Source organism: Mchenga conophoros, unplaced genomic scaffold, assembly GCF_057382185.1.
Source record: "Mchenga conophoros isolate Kocher_MC1m ecotype Shallow Benthic unplaced genomic scaffold, M_conophoros_male_GT1.1 unmapped_scaffold_5, whole genome shotgun sequence".
Classification (NCBI taxonomy): domain Eukaryota; kingdom Metazoa; phylum Chordata; class Actinopteri; order Cichliformes; family Cichlidae; genus Mchenga; species Mchenga conophoros.
In genome coordinates this window covers 712,781-733,705 of record NW_028182332.1, presented here as the reverse complement: position 1 = coordinate 733,705, position 20,925 = coordinate 712,781, and the positions used below count along the sequence as shown (strand labels likewise).

Genomic DNA, 20,925 nt, shown 5'->3' with positions numbered 1-20,925 from the left:
ACACACACACAGGCAAGGTACTCTTTGTGTGTATGTAGACGTCATATGTTAATGAACCTATGCATATTCATGTAACCTCAATAAAAGAACAGTGTTACGGGAGGACGGACGAGAGCAACTGGGGTCAAGTGAAGGAACGGCACTCTGTCCGGTCTCTCCCGTGCACGAGTAACATGAAGAACTTTGCCTATTTGTGTCTTGCTTTGCAGTGTAATTATATTGTCTTCAACGTTCCAGCGGATGGGTTCAAGCTACAAACCTATCATTAATTGGTCCTTCGATGCCGGAGCCCTGGAATCGCGGGGAGGAGAGGAACGCTGAAAGACTGACGTCAGCCAGGAAGTTCCTGTGGATTCGCGGTCTGTCTTTTCTCCTCGATGAATGACGGTCGGCGGGATTCGGGCTGATATTACACTCTAAGCAACGCCAAGTAAGTTTAAAGAGGCCGACTCTATAACCGTGTCGTTGTGCAGCCTCCGCCACTGTGTGAGGCGTTGAGAAGAGCCCGACTCTATAACCGTGTGGTTGTGCAGTCTCCGCCACTGTGTGAGGAGTTGAGAAGTTTGCTACTTTGTGGAGCGAAACCCGGGTTCCTTGCTACTGTGTGCAGCAAGAGGTTCCTTACCGCTTTGTGGGGTAAGAGGTTCCTCGCTACTTTGTGCAGCGAGAGGTGAGTTCTCCGCCACTTTGTGAGGCGTTGAGAGATTGTGCTGGACGGTAGGCCTATTTTGTGTTGTTGTCATTGTCGTCGTCGTTGTTGTTGTTGTTGTGTGAGTGTGTGCGGGGCAGAACATGTGGTCTGTGACACCGACTGTTGTTGTTATCATGGGTTTCTAAGCAACCAAGAGTGAGTCGGAGGGAGGCAGACGTTTGTGCTGGACTTTGCTCCTGGCAGCACAAAGTATTTATGTAAAAAAAGAGAGGGAGCGACGGCTCCACAGCTGCGCGGGTTCACGTGAGCACGGTCACGCGGGTTTCACGCGGACCTGAGCCGTGCGGTTAATCGCAGGCTTATAAATGGAAGAGATTCAAATGTTAGAAGTTTTCAGAAAACACACCAGCCTTGAAGAGCGTGTGGAGACCATAGACGTAATTGAGGTGGATAGTTGTTAAAAGTAATCTACATTACGCTTGTGGTTGCTCAAATTCAGTACAATGACATATGAGGTGAAGTGATATAGATAAATATTTAAACTAATGAAGTGCATAGAGGCACTTGACCTGTGTGGAAGACTGTCGTCTTATTATGAACCATTGTTGAGATGTAGAGCACACCTGTGAAAACAACTAATATGCTGAACCCTGTATGAAACATCTAAAAGTACATGATGGAGAAGCTGTGTTGAATATGAAAATGTAAGACTTTGCCGCTGTGGGCAGAGCAACTACTGTGTGATGTTGCGTTGCGGTTTTTTTTCTTCTGAGCTGATGAGCAAGCTACACATTATCAGATCAAGAGCTGTCTGAGAACTACTCAAAGAGAGGGAAACAGAGCTATGAGTGTGCAGCGTTCCCGTGAGCAGTTTTCCTGCACCTTGACTCGTGTGTGTAGCATCAGCATCATGTTTTTGTTTATTTGTTTTGTTGGGTTGAAAATAATTAAATAAACGTGTGATCATGCCTAAGGATCACCATGGCACATATCTCCAGCCATATGATTTATTTATGCAGGTGACAAAGTGAGTGTGAATGTGTCTGACATCACAGTGTTTTTGTGCACTGTGCAAAAGTAATTGCCTTTGATTGTGAGTGACAGCGGTGATTTTGCAGGTCGCCAGCTATTGTAAAAAAAAAAAGAGTGAATAAGAGGGAGAATTTATATTGTAAGAAAAAAAAATAATCATAGGAAAAAGGTTTTGTGTTGATCAACCAAAAAAAACAACTATAATTTCATTTTCTGCTTTTAAGAAAGGATTGTTCACAAAAACACAGAGCGAGAGAGAGAGAGAGAGATATGTGTTGATTAAGCAGTGATGATAATAATGAAAATGTCTTAGTTTGTCACTTTCAGGTGAAAAGCAGACCTGAATCAATTTTCCACATGCAGCAGTCGGAAGAAAGTTATAGTTTAACATCAATGGAAACATGCAGGCCAAGTTTCTGGCTGACTTATTTACAGCACGATCTGTCTCAAAACTCTCACTCTTCCCTGAAAAAACCTGATCAGCAGCGGCAGTATCGGAGCAGAGGCTGCAGAAGCAACCTAACAAAGCATCAGAAAAGAAGAAAAGCAAACCCATCTTCCTGTCTGATTGGATGAATTCCACGGAAGGGCGAGCAAGATGGCGGCGTGAAGAAGAGTTTTTGTTTGAGCGCTTAGCACGAGACACTTATTTGACGTCTTTCAGGCTTTCAGGACTTTTTTTTTGGAGATCAGCGGGCTAAGCTTGCTGGATTTGAGGCCAGGTTCTGCGGCGGCAGCATGTCGAAATGCTCAGAAAGGACTGAGTGACTCGGGCAAGCCACATGCGGCTAGCATGCTGGCTAGCGACCATAGCTACATGAAAGAAATGGACCCTTCATGATGCGCTCAACGTGCCGGCGCTGTGGTGGGAAAGGCTCCATCATAAACACGCCCTGTGCCCTGTGCAGAGGTTCAGGCCAAGAAGAAGAAGACGACGACTTCCAATCCCAAGAAGGTCGGCCCCAGCGTGGGCGAGCTGATTGTGAAAGCCATGGCCACTTCCAAGGAGCGCAACGGCGTGTTCGCGGCCGCTCTCAAGCAGGGGCGGAGCGTGGGGGTGGCTTACTGGGCTTAAGCCCGGGTCTTTTTGTCAGAAGCCCGGGGTCTTTTGGGGTGTAATTTTTTCATAGTTAGATGCTTGGCTGACAACTGTATAAAACAAAAAGTGCAAGCAATATTCGAAGCACATAGTGCACACTGTGGGAATTTACGACTGTGCGTGAATCCCCCCTGATATTGGTATGATCCGAGCTCAGACACTAAGCGACTGAGCAAGAGGGCGGGGCAGCTGCTGCCTGTGAGTACGCTGTTGAAGAAACGGAGCCAGCCATAAGGAGAGCTTAAGTTTGACCAGGTACCAAAGCAAATCATTCATACCGTACAAATAATGTAAATATGACGGTGCATCACGAAAGATTGATATCAAACTGATCACTTGACCAATATTATGTTACTTGCTGTTCAAGTGAATCAACAAATGGCGAAATGAAAAGCCGAACAAATGCTATTGTTTTTAGAGAGTCTTAGCTTACATGTGTTTATTTCATATTTACTGAAATATAAGAATGGACATTCGAGGCTTCTTTCAAAGAAAAAACTCAGGTAAATGTTATTTTATATATTATGCTTTGTATGTTGTTCAGTATATTTCTATGCAAAACAAGAGGGATTTCAGTACACAGCAGGATATTCACATTTGTAACCAGATATTTACATACACTTTAGGGGGAAAACATAAAACATTTTTACTGTACAACATTAATTTAGAGTAAACTTTTGTTTTAGATAAATATTGAAATATATTTTGAATTAGTTAAATGTCAGAATAAAGAGAGACAGAGCTGTCTATTTTTTATCACTTTGATCAAAATTAGGAGCACATGTACACTAAGTTTATTGTTAATTAATAAGAAAACTGCAGACGATTCCATTCTGAGCTGCAGAAGCTTCTGATAGGTTAGTAGAGTCCATGTGAGTAAACTGGTGGCACAGCTGTGGATGCATATAAGGCAAAACACTGTTTCTGTGACATGGGAAAATCAAGAGATGTCAACCAAAACACCAGGAAAAGAATTGTGGACCTCCATAGGTGTGGAATACAATTTGGTGCCATTTGCAATTAAGAAATACAGATAGTTTCTCTCTTTACTCTTAAAGTTAACAAATATGTTTTTTATATTTATCAATCTAAAAAAATAAACATTTAGTCTGATTTGATGTTACAATTAAAAAAGTGTTTGTGTTTTGATCTGAAGAGTGTGTAAATATCTGGTTTCAACTGTATATTTGATGATTGTCAGCACAAAGAGGGAGAGAGAGGAACAGAGAGGGAGATGGAGAATGAGGACAGAACAGAGGTGGAACAAGAGCAGTTGAGACACACATGTTAGTCAAATGGTTGTTTACCAAAAGTATCACCGTATCATAGGTCCTCATGTATCTCGTACCTAGTGTTTCTTTTTAGGTTTGCTATTTTTCAAATTCTACATTTAAGTTATGCAGGCTTTTTTGCGCAACAAGGCTAAATAATTATATAAACTTTTCTCAATCTAAATAGTGGACTTTTCTTAGAATTAAAAAAACAAGTGTAGTGCAGGTATATGATGATTTTTAGTACTACTATCATCTAGTTCTGATTCTGTAGTCCTGATTTTGAACTGTTGTAGTCCTGTTTTAATTCAGGATCAGTTCTGGGTCTGGTTGAATTGGGGTTTAGTCCTCGTGTCTTGATACAGCCCAAAATTTGTTCTGCCTTGCTGCTTAATTAAAAAACTAGTTTAAGGTGTCCTGCATATGTGATATATATTTTTCCCTCTGTGAAGTCATTCTTTTTTGAAACTCAAAACAGAGCCTATTAATCTTTCAGTCATTTCTAACACCCCCCCCCCCCCCCCCCCCCAAAAAAAAAAAAAAAAAAAATCCCACATGCGTACTACCCTTTAGGGCTAAGCCCCGGGTGTTTCAAATGTCTGGCTCCGCCTCTGCTCTCAAGAAGGCTCTGGCTGCCGGAGGCTACGATGTGGACAAGAACAAGGCCCGTGTCAAGACCGCCATCAAGAGTCTGGTGGCGAAGGGCACTCTGGTGCAGACCAAGGGCACCGGGGCCTCCGGATCCTTCAAGATGAACAGGGTTACTGAGACCAAAGCTAAGACGCCCGCCGCGGCCAAAGCCAAGAAACCGGCAGCAGCTGCTAAGAAGTCGCCCAAGAAGGCAGCAGCAGCACTTCAGCCACTAGACAGGACAAAGCTGAAGGAGAACTGCTGGGAATGTTGAAGTGGGAGAGGACAAAAGAGTGAGAGGACAACAGCGTGAGAAGACTAGGTGAGAACACATAGGAATTATTTAATGTGGGAAATCAAAATTTGGGTTAGCAAACCTGGGGAAAAGAAAACTGACTGCTTAAGTTGGAAAATTGAGACGGAGTCTGAAACATTGCGAAAATAGAAACATATACAAAATCACACACACACAAGCAGAACATGCATTAACCCTACTAACAATTCCAAACACAAAATGACTCATGAAGACTCATAGCACATTAGTTAAGAAATGATTAAATAATAGCAGAGAAGTGTGTAGGAAAGGCAGCTTTTAAGAACATGCTCTGCTGGAGATGCAGCTCCACAGACATTGATTAAACCTGCCTAATAACAAACACACATGCAATGAAAATTAGCTTGTTATCTTTCATCAGTGTTAAAATAGTGTCAATTTAGCAGACACTTGTTATCAAATACTGAATTTATCCAATGCAAAAAAAAATTGACTCTCTAGGTTGCAGGACAACAGTTTAACTTTTGTGGGAAAAAAGATTCTGGTTTGACCAACCAGTGATCAGACAATAAATTTAGTTGTTGATATAGTAAATTGGGAGAAGCTTGCTGCTTGATTGAGGCAGCATAAGTAATTTACTGTATGAGGGAAATTGTCTTTTGTGATACTATTTTGAACATGCATTTTTGTCGTCCTGTCATCCTAGTGGGTTAATAGCTGATATGCAAAATAGTTGATCGTTCTTAGATTAATGAAAGGTGACTGAATTTTAGCACGAATGAATGAGATGTGTTGGAGTTTGTTGTGTTAAATGGAGACCCTAGAACACTGAGTTTCCTGCTTTGATGTGCGAGTGAATCTTGTATTTAGATACACAACTCTGAATACGTCAGAACAAACTTTTTTATGAAGTGCATGACAGCATGTCACATGTTTTATGATGAAGGGAAAAGGAAAACTGAATAAAATAGATCTGTGACCTAAATGAGTGAAGAGCACAGACCTGGTGATTAAACTCATAGCTAATAAGGCATTAAGGTTATGTTGTTTTGTGCAGCTGATGGTTGATTTGGAGTGAATCTAACTGATGATTTTTCTTTTGTTGTGAAGTTGTGCCTGCCAATTAGTATGATGGCATGATGAACCATGCTAATGGTTTGATTTACCCTCCTGAGATGAGGAGTTTGTGTCATGACTTAACAAGGCCTTTTTATTTTGATACTTTCACAGTGCACTGAAAGTTTTGTTTGATAATCTCTGTTCTTTAAGCAGATCTGCACGTCGGGAATTAAAAGCGCTACACGTCGTCGAGGAAATTGTGCCAAGTGAGTTCTCCACATTTAAATGGACTCTGGAGAAAGCCACTTATTTGGGACAATTATTAAATGACAGTCCCAGTCCAAAAGGAGTCAGCGATGTTGATAGGTTTGTAGCTTGTACCTATCCGCTGGAACGTTGAAGACAATATAATTACACTGCAAAGCAAGACACAAGCAGGCTGGTTTACTCATGCATGAGGGAAATCTGGCTGGGGCCTCCGTCAGACTCTCAGCCAGGCTCCCCATAGCACTCCTTTTATTGTGGTTACATGAATATGCATAGGGTCATTAACATATGACATCTTACATAGGTATACATGTGAACAAAGAATACTGTGTGTGTGTGTGTGTGTGTGGTCCAGATGTGACCCTGTGAAGACTCCCCAAAGCTGGTGCTAGGAGTCTAGCAGTCCATCTGAACAAAAGGCTCTTATACTTAAAGAGATATACATGTGCCATATATCAACAAGAGAAGATACGACCTCTCCTAGGAGGTGTGTAATCTATGCCCGAACACTCTGTAGAGGGAGTGACCGCACTGCCCCTTCATGCTACACAGAGCTGTTACAGACAGCTTCTTTCAATCTACAAATGATTATACACTTCTAAGCATATGTGGTTAAATATTTCTAAGCATAAATGACAATCAACAATACAAATCTAACAGATGTAATCCAAACTAAAGTTCTTCTTTTTCTTTTTGAAATGACGTCATTTTGCTGAGAGTGGAAACTAAATGCGACGATAGGTTCCACTATCAGCAAAGAAAGAAAGAATGAATGCATGAATGAGTGAGTGAAAGGAAAACAAACTGACTGACTGGTAAAAGCTGACAAATGCTGACAAGACTTTACTGATGTAACACGACTGTGTGAAGTTGACCCCCGCCTGGCAGGGGCGCAGATGAGTCTGTGTGTGCTTCCCTTTACAGGAGCAGAAAGATGACAGCAACACTCAAGGTTGCGTGATGATTTAACATTTTAAATGCCATTTTCTGTGTCTGTGAATTTACTATGTGTGTGTCATTCACTAGCTTGTGTGCTCACAGAGATAGCTGTGACAAAGTATGCATACGCCTGCGCAAGCGCTAACATTTACATTTTCGTTTTTACAGCATTACGGTTCTTCATGTGTTTGATCATGTGATTTATAGGAATACTGGCTAATGTTTCTCTACTACAAGATTTCTGGGTTTATGTGTGAAGAAAACTGTAGTTACAGGCATATGTTGATGGAGAAATTAATATAGTTTGAGACATACTGTGATGAGACCAGTGTTACTTTTTCCACAGCGAGTGTTAACTTTATGGTGTTTTATGGCACCTCTGGAATGTGGATGGCCGACGCCTGCCCACCAGGATAGTCAATGTGTATTGCTAATGTTTGTTTTTCTGAGACTGCGTTTAGAAGATTCAGCTTAAGCGGACAAGTGACATGAGTAAAACAAATAAGAGATTACGGTATTTATGGAATAGTCTATTATGGGCTCATTTGCTGGCCACTTTTGAACCCATAATAATAATATATGAGTGGAGTGACTTTGCTTAAGAGAAGTCACTGATTACATTAATGTTAACAGAGTACATGGGATAATCCATGTCTGAGGTGAATTAGGGTAATAGTTGTAGTTACTGATTTGAGAAAACCTGCACATGACACTTGTCTTGCTGATGTTGAATGCTTATTACTCTTATGATACAATTGTTTACAAGTATGAAGTTTGATTTCACTTCCAGATTTTGCTTTCCAGGCCGTGATGGTGTGTATGCAGGCTCCTGGGAGAGCCAGGTGTTAAGCAAACTTAATATGCAACACGCGCTAACATCCTTTATTGCAGGATTATAGGTCCAGGGTGGTGCTACTCCGGAGGAGATGCCCTGATGTTGCCTGGGACATGATCTAGCTGACCTTTTTCTTTAAGACAGGGATCAAGGTTTGATGAGTTGACGCGTGGGGGTGTCCATGCGTCAAGAGGAGGGGTCCAGGAATTAACATTAAACAATGTTTACTATTAAACAATGTTTACTATTATTGTTGCAGTGATTTGTGTGATTAGCCGTTTATTTACAAGTATTAAATCTATGCAAGTGGTGCATCCATGTTCAGATGAGGCTTTGATGGCCTATAAGTGAAGTTCACTGAACTAAAGAATGTGGTTTGATGATTGTTGACATGCTCTCCACATAGAAGTCTTTCTGAAATACAGGTGCAGCAGTGAGAAGCGAGAAACATTCCAGGCATAGCCCAGGCAGTGGTTGAGGTCAAAGGTCAAGCTGGTTGGGGCCCATCATGAGATCAGACCTTGGAGCCACAGCAAGGACCATGAAACTGCCTGCAAAATAGAGGAGAGGATCGTCCACAAGATGGGAGCTGAGGCCAGGAGAGAGGCTTCAGGAGGATCAGAGATCATCTTCAGCACAGCAGACATCACTCAGAGAGCTGTGCTACTGAGCTTCCAGGAGATTTTAAATGAAATGAAAGATTCAATATTGACGCTGAGGAAGACAACTAAGGTGTACGACGTGCTCTGCCTTAAACCTTCAGCAGCGTTGGAACATGAAAACTCGTGGGATGAGGGGAGCGTGCCAAGCTCCATCGACAGCGCAGAAGGAGTTCGAGGATGACATCATGATTCTGTGGAAGCACAGGAACCGGAAGCTATGGTGGTGATGACAGCAGTTTCCTATGTGCATACGATGACACTCTGAAGGCTGCTGGGATCATAACAGCAGTAAGACAACGGAACCCTGCACCCTTTCCGCAGAGGTGTTTCTCTGCAGAGCGTGGACAATGAAGGAGTCATAAATATCCCCCTCGCAGGACGAAGGCCTGAAGTGAGGTAATGGGAGGCCATAAAACTAGAGTGCTGAGAGGTCTGCAGCTCTGGAAATAGCTGAGACCCATGTTGACAAACAACAACACTAACTGGTATGTTTGAATGTTTATTCTACATACATTTGGACTCTGGTCCTATGGACAACGAAACAACTGGAAGAGACATTCATGACGCCCTGCAGAACTCAAACCACTCTGCAGAGAGACATGTGATTTGCACACCCGGAGGAAGCACCACCAAGCTGAGATGTGTTTGAAAATGTTACTTTCTTAGTTTCACTATTAAATTAACAATTTCTTTGGTTGCTCGTAAGATACAGGTTGCCATGAGATGAGCTCAATGAATGGGGTAACTGCTAATACATTTATTAAACTGTGTAACTTTTACAGTAATTTAGGGTGATTTGACATATGCTGAGTAAAAAAATGTTTGCATTGAAACTGTCAGACATGAGGTATTCATAACTGGGAACTTTCTAGCATAAAGGTCAAAAACGGGGGAATGTTAGAGTTTGTATTGTTGATTGTCATTTATGCTTAGAAATATTTAACCATAGATGCTTAGAGGTGTATAATCAATTGTGTAGTGATAAGTTGTGTGATCTTTAACAGGCTACAGAGGCTTGGTGTGTATTCCACACTAGAATGCACACCTACATCCTGGGAGCATGGGAAGAGGTCACATCTTGTCTTAATTGTTTTATGGTAGGATTAACGTAGCTACGTCTGTTCTAGTCTAAGTGCTTTTCTGTTTAGATGAACTGCTGGACTTCCTCACCGGGGGGGGGGGTCTAGTCTACCCTCTTCCTGACCAAGGATGTTTGACCCTTTGATCAGCAACACACACACACACACACACACACACACACACACACACACACACACAGGCAAGGTACTCTTTGTGTGTATGTAGACGTCATATGTTAATGAACCTATGCATATTCATGTAACCTCAATAAAAGGACAGTGTTACGGGAAGACGGACGAGAGCGACTGGGGTTGTTGTGATATTTTGATACCACGGTAGCATTTACAGGATATTGCTTTGTAGTGAAAACTGTTACTCAATAAGGCCCATTTACTAGTTGTTTTTCTCTTTCTCTCTGACCCAAGAATTGATGTGTAAGACTCACAGGCTGGTACCCCAAGGTCGAAAATACCACAGAGACGAGACCACTTCCTTACTCCCATCCTCCCTTCTTTATCTCTTAGAAAAAGGCTCGTTAAAGGCCAGGTGGTTTGTTTCAGAATTCACTAATGAAAGAACTCTGTATTCTATGTCTAGGAGTGTATTTTGCTGGGATGATCATAAATTGTAGCTGAACTGATAAACTACACACAGGATACTTCTTTGCTCACAAGGCAGGAAGACGTTTCCTTATTTGGTCTGTACCGGTTTGAACTGAGAACTTGCTGACACACGAACCTTTTTTCCTCTATATAAGCTGTTATGTACTAAATAAACCTTTGAGTCGATTGGGAAGGCAACCTAAAGCAGTCTCTGTTTTCTTGTTCTCCCAAGCTGCTCCCGAGCTCGTACTAACACGCTGAATGGCATACCTGAGTGTTACTTTAAATAATTAGGAATCTTAGAAGGAAAGGACAGAACTCTGCTTATCGCTCGTGCCTTGGAGGGAAAACCGGGATGGACATTTTTTTCCTTCAATTTGGTGTCAGAAGTGGGATCCGCTGACAAAGGTAAATACACGTCTTTAATATTTATATGAGACCGTATTATGCCTCTCTCAGTGATCGATCCATAAAGAAACGGGATATGCTGACGAAGTTTCACTTAGTGATCCAGAGAGATACACTGACGACTTCCTCAGTCCCCGAATAAAGTAAATTAACCCTTGTGTGGTGTTGGTGGACCCGCTCAGAAAGACACAGGAAGTTGCCTGTTGTTTTGCGAGAAGTTGCTCGTTAAGCGAGAAGTTGCTCGTTAAGTGAGAAGTTGCTCACCAAAAAGTGACACAGGAAGTTGCCTGTTGTCTTGAATATTTTAATTTTGTTAAAAAAAAAAAAAAAAAAAAAAAACGAAAGAAAAGAAAACTGAACACGGATCTCACAGACCCGATTACCATACAAGGGTTAAAAGCAGTAAATTAAAAGCAGAAAGACACAGAAAGTTGCCTGTTGTTTTGCGAGAAGTTGCTCGTTAAGCGAGAAGTTGCTCGTTAAGTGAGAGTTGCTAACCCAAACAAAAATTGCTAGCAATAAATTTAAAGTGACCTCAGCTGTGCCGCAGCGAAAATACTAACCTAAATCCTCCTAGCGTGTAAACCCCTCTGGAAATCACTGAACATGGGTCAGAATTATTCAAAGACCACAGACAGGTCCGATAAAAAATCTAAAGTACCTGTAAAACCAAAAATTAATAAAATACAAAATAAAGTCTCAAATAACGGCTCAGTACAACTCCCATTTCCGGTTACGTGTAACCTACGTCCGCGAATCGGTGAAGACGTCCATGATCACGTATCCAGAACATGCGGAAGTGCTTACGGGACTGACTTTGTCTACAACTTAAGAAGTTCAATGCATTCTAATTTATTTCCGGAGCCCTATCCCGAACGATTATCGCCAGAAAACAGGTCAGTAAAACTGAAGGCCAGTGCAGATACTACCACGAAAGCTAAAAGTGTTAAGATAAAGTTGAATTTTGATGTAGAAGGCTCAGAGGAAAGTGAGAAACTAATGTATGCAGGATTACCCGCTCCAGCACAGCAAGGAAGTTTCAGAGGACGGAAGGATAAAAGTAGAGATATGTGTTTTTATTGTGGCTCAGTTTTCCAGCAGCCGCAGACACCCAGAGCAAAAATGAATTTGTGTATTTCATTTAACATAAAGGGTGAAATGTTTGCTGACACTGATAACAGCTTATGTTTTCTCTGCCCTATGTACCGACATGATGGAGAAGGAACATCCTCTGTGTCAGCTGGACCCTCAGCAGAGAATGAACTCAACATCCTTTTTGTCCGGTACTCTATGTCACACACTGTGCCAAAAAAACGTGTACAAATACAACAAGCCACACTTTTGTTTCTCTCACACTGTTCAACAACATGATAACTGCTCACACAAGTGAAGGTCAAACAGTGATTTTGTCACATAACTCAGACATAGGCTACGATAACTAAACCATGTCGACACATAGATCTACCTTATACCTTATATTGGCTTTATACCTAATCACGCACAGCTCATGAAAAACAACAAGCCAGTATATGTCAGGCAATGTCCCATTTCTGTCGAAAAAGCCTCAGCCCTAGATGTCATGATAGGAGATTTATTGACTACAGGAGTAATAAAGCCCACACTCCTGTCAATCCTGTGCCAAAGCCTAACAAACCTGGCGTATGGCGTTTCATACAAGACTTAAGGCAAATTAATGCAGTCAACATTCCTCTGCCACCTCTCGTTTCAGATGTTCACAACATATTGACATGCATTGCATACACATTTTACCGTGGTGGATTTATGCTCCGCTCCTTTTTCTCAGTACCTGTGCATGAAGACACACAGCCGTTATTTGCATTCACACATAGAAATAAGCAGTACACTTGGACTCGTTTGCCCCAAGGCATGGTAGACAGCCCTGCTGCTTTCTCAATGGTGGTCCGTGCTACCCTGGACAGCTTCACTCCTCCAGGGCTGTACTGGATGACCTCCTCCTCTGTGCTGAAAGTGAAAAACTATGTCAAACTGCTACACACATGCTTCTCCAGCACCTCCAAAAGACTGGCCACAAAGCATCAGCAAAGAAAATGCAGTACTGTCAGACTTCTGTTCAATATTTGGGATTCACACTGTCTCACGGAAAACGTTCCATGACTGCAGACAGGGTCAAAGCTGTGACCTCCGTCCCTCGGCCCACTACACAGAAGGAAATGTTGTCCTTCCTGGGCATGGTGAACTATTGCAGACAGTGGATACCAGACTGTTCTTTTCATGACCACATTCTGCGTGACTGTTGTAAAAAAGAGAAGCCTCCTCGAATACTGTGATCCACAGAAATGACTGCCTCTTTCAATGCATTAAAGGGAGTGCTGACCTCCGCCACTCAAAGGTGCTGCCTGAATTGTTCAGGGAATGCCGGCCTGCCTGAGGGCAGTAGCAGCTTGCTCTATCATGATAAGGGACTGCGAGAAGCTTACACTCTCACATGACACTATTCTACACACCAATCACCAGGTCATGACCATTCTAGCAAACATAACTACACAACATATGCAAATCTCACTATAAAAGCGAGCAGCACACCTGATTCGCCAGCACATTTATTGATCCTATGCTGTGTTCTTCTGACCGACAGGATGGCTCAGACAGGCTTGACGATCATGACTGCATGACACGTATACAGGAATCGACAGCACCACGTCCAGATTTAGAGCAAACACCTATCCCAGACTCAGCCACGGTTTATGTGGACGGGTCCTGTTCAAGGCCGAGTGACAACTCATTTCTTTGTGGCTATTCAGTGGTGACAGTGCCTGACATCATACTAGAGGCTCACTCATTACCATTTCACTCAGCACAAAAAGCAGAGCTCATGGCTTTAATACGCGCCTGTGAGCTACATTTGGATAAGCGTGTGACGATTTACACAGGCAGCCGCTATGCATTTGGCGTCGTACATGACTTTGGCACATTGTGGAGACAGAGAGGATTTAGATCTGCTGATGGAAAATAAATTGCTAAATTCTGATTTTGTTCAAAGACTTTTTCAGGCTATACAGCTACCATCGGCCGTTGCAGTTGTAAAAACGAAAGGACACAGTACAGCTGACACAGACAAAGCAACAGGTAATGCCTTAGCAGACGTGACAGCCAAGGCTGCAGCTGCATCACAGCTCCCACCTCCGCAGGAAGTATTATCTGTGCCCCTACAGCTGCCACTTGTTACACTCCCAGACTATTTAGAAACAAATGTTGATTTAAAATTCATACAAGAGCAAGCCTCTGCATGTGATTACACCTATTGGGAGAATAATGACTGTACCTTAGATGACAGAGATGGCTTATACAAAATCTTAAGGGTTTGATTGCCCTCCCATATTCCCTGATGCCAGTCCTTGCCCGACATTTTCACTGTGTGAGTCATGTCGGACAAAGAGGGGTAATAGGGGCAATAAAATCAAGATTTGTAATTGAGAAAACATCACATGCAGTAAAAAGCATATTAGCAACCTGTCTAACATGTGCACGAACTAATGTAGGTAGCTCAAAAGCAAAACATCAGCATTTACCACAACCAGATTTTCCATTTCATACATTATGACTCCATCTGCAGTAACCAAATTATTTCCATTTGAAATAAGACTATTTCCAACACCATGGTCAGCTTCCAGAGGGGCACCGCTAGTAGAAGGTGATGTATATTGCATTGTCCACTGATGTTCACAACCTGGTAGAAAAACTGAATAATAACTATCAGAAAGTTTGTCTCTCTCAGCCTTTCCCCTCCACAGTTCCACCAGTGGAGACAAGGAGATGCGTGTTGGTGAAGTCGTTAAAACCAAGGACACTTTGGGAGGCCGCGCGTGTTCCAGCCCCAGACTGTACTGGCAGTGACGAAGAACCAGCATCCTCACAGACGGACAACCTCAGTGGATTCATGCCAGCAGGGTTAAGACCAGCCCAATCGGACCATCTCAGGCGTTGGATCAAGCAGATGACATCTCCGGCGGGCCAACGCCCGGAACCAGAGCAAATAAACACACGGGTAGACGACATCTCCGGCGAGCCAGCGCCAGTGTCACGGTTTGCGGGGGCAAGCCGTGTGGAATATATATAGGACCAAAAGGCGGCAGCTCTGGTGCAGGTGAGTGTTTATTAACAACAAAAATGCAAACAACAAAGGCGCTAGGAACATGAAACTGAAACCTAAACTGGGTAAACTAACAACACAAACCAAGAATGACGGTGCAGGGAGGTCCGGGGAAATACATACAGGGAGACCGAGGGGAAACAACACAGACGAACCAGCAACTACTATGACAGAAGACACAACTTAAATACACTCAGAGAACACAGGGGGATTACATACAGGTGGGGACACAGCTGGGAGTAATTAACATGACGAGACTAGGGAGGCAAACTGAAAACACTCACATAAGACACAGACCTTCACAATAAAACAGGAACTTACACATGAAAGGACACAAACTAAGAAACGCGGACTAGATACAGGAACACACGGGCAGAACAGAGTAAACACTAACCAGAGGAAGAACAGAACCAAAATCGCGAAGAGAAAACACAAAACGCTGGGTCAAAAGGACCCAGGATCATGACAGCCAGGATCCAATGTACATACACACACACACAATCACTGATTAACACACAACGCCTGAAAGAACAACAACAAGGTACTCAAACATCCAGCAGGAACAGAAAGCCGGAAGTACCACATGATGTCTAACCTGATAAAGCTAGACTCATTCCATCCTGATAATGGAGAAAATGAAATGCCCATTGTCATCATACGACGCTTATTCTATGTCTCTCGAACCTGGGACCAGGCCAGAAGACGACTGAAGAACTGTTTTTCTTATATATTTAGGTTATCTATCATATCTATCGCATTAACCTTAGGATTTTTCTTTGCTATTTTGTATTGTAAACTGCAACCATGTTCATATTTCTGCAGGTCATATTTTGCTGACGATACCTCATGCTCTATTTTGCAAGACACCTACTTAATGCACTCATTACGTTCCCTAAAATCAGTAAATGACAACATAGACGCCACTAATAAACGATTTTATGCACCCCATAGAGCAGGAGCTAACGCCTGGTATGAAAATGCCAGAATAGCCGCTCGTGATTTAGGAAACAGTAACTGTTATGTCTGTTCAAAGGCTAATCCAGAACAGGTAATAGTAGGATACCCCATATCCGGTTTCCCCCTCACTGAGGGACTAGAGAAAATCGGCGGAGATAATGCTCTCCTTAAAGACACTTTACAGTTGACTCTGAGCCCTCTCGACTGCTTACTTAGACACACACACACACCAACTAACCCTGAGACTCCATTAGGCGAATTATTGAAGTTATCTAATGACACCGCAGGGACCTGCGCCCCAATGAAACGCCCTAAGAATAGGTTAAAACCCTCACTGCCCTTAGGACAGATCCCTTTCCATTTTAATACTAGTATGATATGTCTGCGCAGACTAAAGTTAACTGGCCCAGACACACACATAGATTATACAAAGGATAACTATACATTTTTCTCTGACTCCCCAGGTGCATGCTGTAATGAGACATGGCTAGCTGTCTCTGTGGCTGAAGTTGTATCATATCTGGAGGAACACACACACAGTTCAAGTTCGAGCAGAGACTCGATCATTGTTCCCCCAGAGGGTGTCTTAAATGATACTGACTGGGGGGAGTTAGTTAAATCACACATGGTCACGCGCCTAACTAGAGCAATCCCACATGCTTATTGGATGTGCAATAATACCCTTAGATTAGCTTTACCTGTTAATTGGACCGGTACCTGTGGTCTAGTGACCGTTGATGTATGCTGTACTTTCATTCCCAATAATACCGCTCCTAACGGTTCATTCACACAAGCTATGAATAGACTTGAAGCATTGAAGATAGAACTAATTGCCAATGCAGGTCACGGTCAGTGGCTAGACAAGTGGCTGCAGGACACGTTTGGAAAATGGAGGGAACTAATTGTAGCCTTTGTAACCGTTGCAGCATGTTTTCGATGATTATTGTCTGTTGTGTGATACCATGTATACGCTCTCGGAATTTTTGATATTGAGCTTGCTCGAAGGACCAGTTACATTTATGATTTGTTTTATGTTTATGATTTGTCTTTATATTATGTTATTACATTCTGTCTTTATACTATGTTATCATTTCATGATAAAAGGAGGGAACTGTTGTGATATTTTGATACCACGGTAGCATTTACAGGATATTGCTTTGTAGTGAAAACTGTTACTCAATAAGGCCCATTTACTAGTTGTTTTTCTCTTTCTCTCTGACCCAAGAATTGATGTGTAAGACTCACAGGCTGGTACCCCAAGGTCGAAAATACCACAGAGACGAGACCACTTCCTTACTCCCATCCTCCCTTCTTTATCTCTTAGAAAAAGGCTCGTTAAAGGCCAGGTGGTTTGTTTCAGAATTCACTAATGAAAGAACTCTGTATTCTATGTCTAGGAGTGTATTTTGCTGGGATGATCATAAATTGTAGCTGAACTGATAAACTACACACAGGATACTTCTTTGCTCACAAGGCAGGAAGACGTTTCCTTATTTGGTCTGTACCGGTTTGAACTGAGAACTTGCTGACACACGAACCTTTTTTCCTCTATATAAGCTGTTATGTACTAAATAAACCTTTGAGTCGATTGGGAAGGCAACCTAAAGCAGTCTCTGTTTTCTTGTTCTCCCAAGCTGCTCCCGAGCTCGTACTAACACGCTGAATGGCATACCTGAGTGTTACTTTAAATAATTAGGAATCTTAGAAGGAAAGGACAGAACTCTGCTTATCGCTCGTGCCTTGGAGGGAAAACCGGGATGGACATTTTTTTCCTTCAGGGGTCAAGCGAAGGGACGGCGCTTTGTCCGGTCTCTCCTGTGCATGAGTAACATGAAGAACTTTGCCTATTTGTGTCTTGCTTAGCAGTGTAATTATATTGTCTTCAACGTTCCAGCGGATGGGTTCAAGATACAAACCTATCATAGATGATGGTATCACATTATATTGTTGGGAAAATGCCAAATGCTAAAGGGGAGAAAATGTTTGATATCACTGATGTTACCATTAACCAAAGCAGGCCGCTGTAGAAGTCAATGACATTTTATAGAAGGAAAACAGAACCAAAGCCAAATGTAGGAGTTATATAGGGGATTGGTGGACTTGTCACATTCCAAATCCAGTTATAGAATAACAAACACTGGTCCAAGGGAAAGGGCAGGTGATACGAGGTGGTGCTGGAGGAAAACGAGCAAAGTAAAGACAGCAAACCTATTTTGGTTCGATTTGATAAAGTCAAATTAAAAGAAGTACCATGACACTCAGAGGATCAACGTGAAACTAAAACATACGCAGATTTTGTATGAAGCACATGACTGATAACTGTTGTGTTTTAAGTTTAGTTTCTTATAGCACAGAGTGGATCACAGTGAGGGAAGGACAGGGGGGGAACTGAGTTTAAATGTGAAGTTGATGCTAATATACAGGTTTTGTTTCTAGGTCATTCTGGGGATGCAGGCTCTGGGTGGAGCCAGGAGCTGAAAAGATCAAACATGATAATTAAGCTGATTTTATTATTTAAACACAGGTTTGCAGGCCCAGAGCAAATATACTCGAGAGGAGAATCGCTGAGGTTTCCTGAGAAATGATATGATGAACCTTTTTCTTTTAATTTTCTAGTTGTGCTTTTGTTTGACACATGAAGATGTGTCAAAAGGGGGAGTTTTAGGTCTAATTTGAAACAATGGATTATATGATCAGTGTGTGACTTTTTGTGTGTTTGATCATTTAGCTACGGTAAAACTTAGGCATAAGTAACTGCTTTTATGCTTAAGCTTAACTGATTGAAAATGTTTGTTTTCTTTATGATTTCTTTTACTAGAATAAGCGCTTATAATCATTTTTCATACACACATTGCAATTGCACTGATAGGAGTTGCCACTCAGTCTTGTGAAGGTCATAAGCTTCGTTCAGCGTGACTGTCTGGATTGAAATATGGTAGGAAAAGGACTTAGAGTGCTTAGGGGTGAATGCAAACACGCTTACACACAGAAATAATAATTAGGCTAATCCTTTTGATTAGAGAGTCCCGAATGTGATGGTTTGAACCAACTTTGAATAATCAAGAGAAGAATTGATGAACATATTAGATTATTGAGGCGTAGCAGAGAGAGGTGTTTTCCTTTTCTGTCCTTTACAGGAGAAGATTCCAGAACCACAGCAAAACCACGAAGGGGTTGGTGAGAATCCAGGACCCAAGAGGAGGGGCACCCAAAAGAAGCACAGAGCAGAGAAACCTCTCAGAAAATGTGTTGTTCAGATTGAAAAGAACATTAAAAGCTTGTTAGACAGAGGCTATAATGTGAGCACAAAGTAATGAAGGGTAATGGGAGGATTAGCTTTAGTAATAGTTTGTATGATTTTTATGTCAATCGCTCAAACACAGTGTTCAGACTGGATATGCTCCACCCATTAAAGGGAGCGAAGGGACAAATGAAGTGAACTGTAAGTGTATGCTTAGAAACCAGGAGGAAATGTTTAAAAGAGGAAACGTTTCACTGTGTAGAGATCATTTCCATAGACTGACAAAAGTAATGTTGGACCTTTTTACCAGGACAAAGGTAATTATATCTGTTTTTAGTTCACAGTAGTTATTGAGGGAGTCAGTTCATTAGGTAAACTCATAAAATGAGTTCAAAGGGGGGAGACTGTTATGAAATAAATATATATTCTTAGTGCTTATTTTCTGATTAGATTGTTTTTGTACTTTGTAATAAAGTCTGTGAGAGAGGTCAGAGGGTGACAGGTCGCCTAGCAACAGAGGCTTTAGTAAGGGGAGGTTAAGAAACAGGAAGTTTAGTGCAGAGCTGCAGAGGCATATTAATAAAATACAGGAAACCAGACAGAAAAAGCAGAACTACGTAACACACACACACATTAGTCAGAGCAGAAGGAGTTGTTTTGATGGAAACTGTGTGTGTCTGTGTGTGACCTATAGCAGAACTATGTATACCCATTCTGGCTTCTCATGCTTTCAGACCTGAGCGTGTGTTAGTGGCTACAGGTCTCCGTTTCCGGAAATGTACAATAAAGATCATTTTTTGAACTTGACCACTCTGAGCCGGAAGTCTTTCTCCAAAAGAATTCAAAAGAACAGAATTTAATAGTCACATGGCATCGATTTGTCACATGGCATCGATTTGTCACATGGCATCGGTCTGTTAGGTTTTGGGATGAGAACGTGTTGGATGGTTACCTGTCTTGGTCTGGTGGAGGTCTCTTCCCATAAGAAGACTGATGACTTTTTCATTAACACTGAAGTGTTTCTTTCTTCTCTCCCCTCAGATGACTTCACACTATAACCAAGGACACCTCATAGGGAATCATCTGATTGTGGCTTCTCTAATAATCTTTCTAATAGTAATATTGTTCACTGTTATGTTACAGAGTGAAGTGAGATTAGTGCTGTAAAACTTCCATAACACTGAACAGATGCCACCACAGATATGTTGAAATCTCAGTCAAAACTAGCAAAAACAAATGAAATCCATGAATCAGAAATGCTGATTGTTGAACAGATAATTCAGTCTGTACATGAGGAGGATCCACTTTAGACTAAACTACATACAGAAACACAGGAACCAGGGCACAGTGTAAATCCAGGACCTCTGTGTGCAACAGCTGACCTGTATGAACACAAAACACTGATTGAAGCCCACGTTGATGCTTTCTGTCTGTTTAACTTTTACATTTGAAGCAACACATTTTACTTCAAACACTCAGATCAGGTAGAAAACTGTGGATTAGAAAACAAATTCATCAAGAAGGTCCTGAAGCAAGAAGTTCATCATTGCATAGAATAAGAAAAAGGACATCAATCATCCCTGTGCATTCGTCATGTTATCATCACCTAAATCATGTCTGCATACTGTGTGTGTGTGTGTGTGTGTGTGTGTGTGTGTGTGTGTGAGTGTGTTTGTGTGTGTGTGTGTGTTGCTTTTTTAAATCTCCTACTTAGAGTTCAAACTTGGATAGTGATAAAAACATTGCACTGCTTCATTTAATATTTAATTGAACACATCTGTGGTT

General features: G+C 41.9%; 1 protein-coding gene across 1 annotated transcript; it reads left to right on the top strand.

Annotated features, from left to right (window-relative positions):
• The first annotated feature begins 280 nt into the window (after positions 1-280).
• Positions 281-6,287, top strand: LOC146546205 (histone H1.5-like). Its single transcript, XM_085266644.1, has 4 exons — positions 281-359; positions 2,593-2,735; positions 4,677-4,895; positions 6,231-6,287. The coding sequence occupies exons 1-4, from the start codon at positions 281-283 to the stop codon at positions 6,285-6,287; spliced, it is 498 nt and encodes a 165-aa protein (XP_085122770.1).
• The last annotated feature ends 14,638 nt before the right edge of the window (positions 6,288-20,925 follow it).

What these genes read in the sequence shown, in the direction of transcription:
- LOC146546205 (XM_085266644.1), top strand. Translation starts at nt 281, where the DNA reads ATGCCGGAGCCCTGGAATCGCGGGGAGGAGAGGAACGCTGAAAGACTG. An exon ending in CTCTCAAGCAGGGGCGGAGC is followed by an intron (nt 2,736 to 4,676) that starts GTGGGGGTGGCT and finishes TCTGCTCTCAAG; the next exon opens with AAGGCTCTGGCTGCCGGAGG. An exon ending in CTAAGAAGTCGCCCAAGAAG is followed by an intron (nt 4,896 to 6,230) that starts GCAGCAGCAGCA and finishes TTCTTTAAGCAG; the next exon opens with ATCTGCACGTCGGGAATTAA.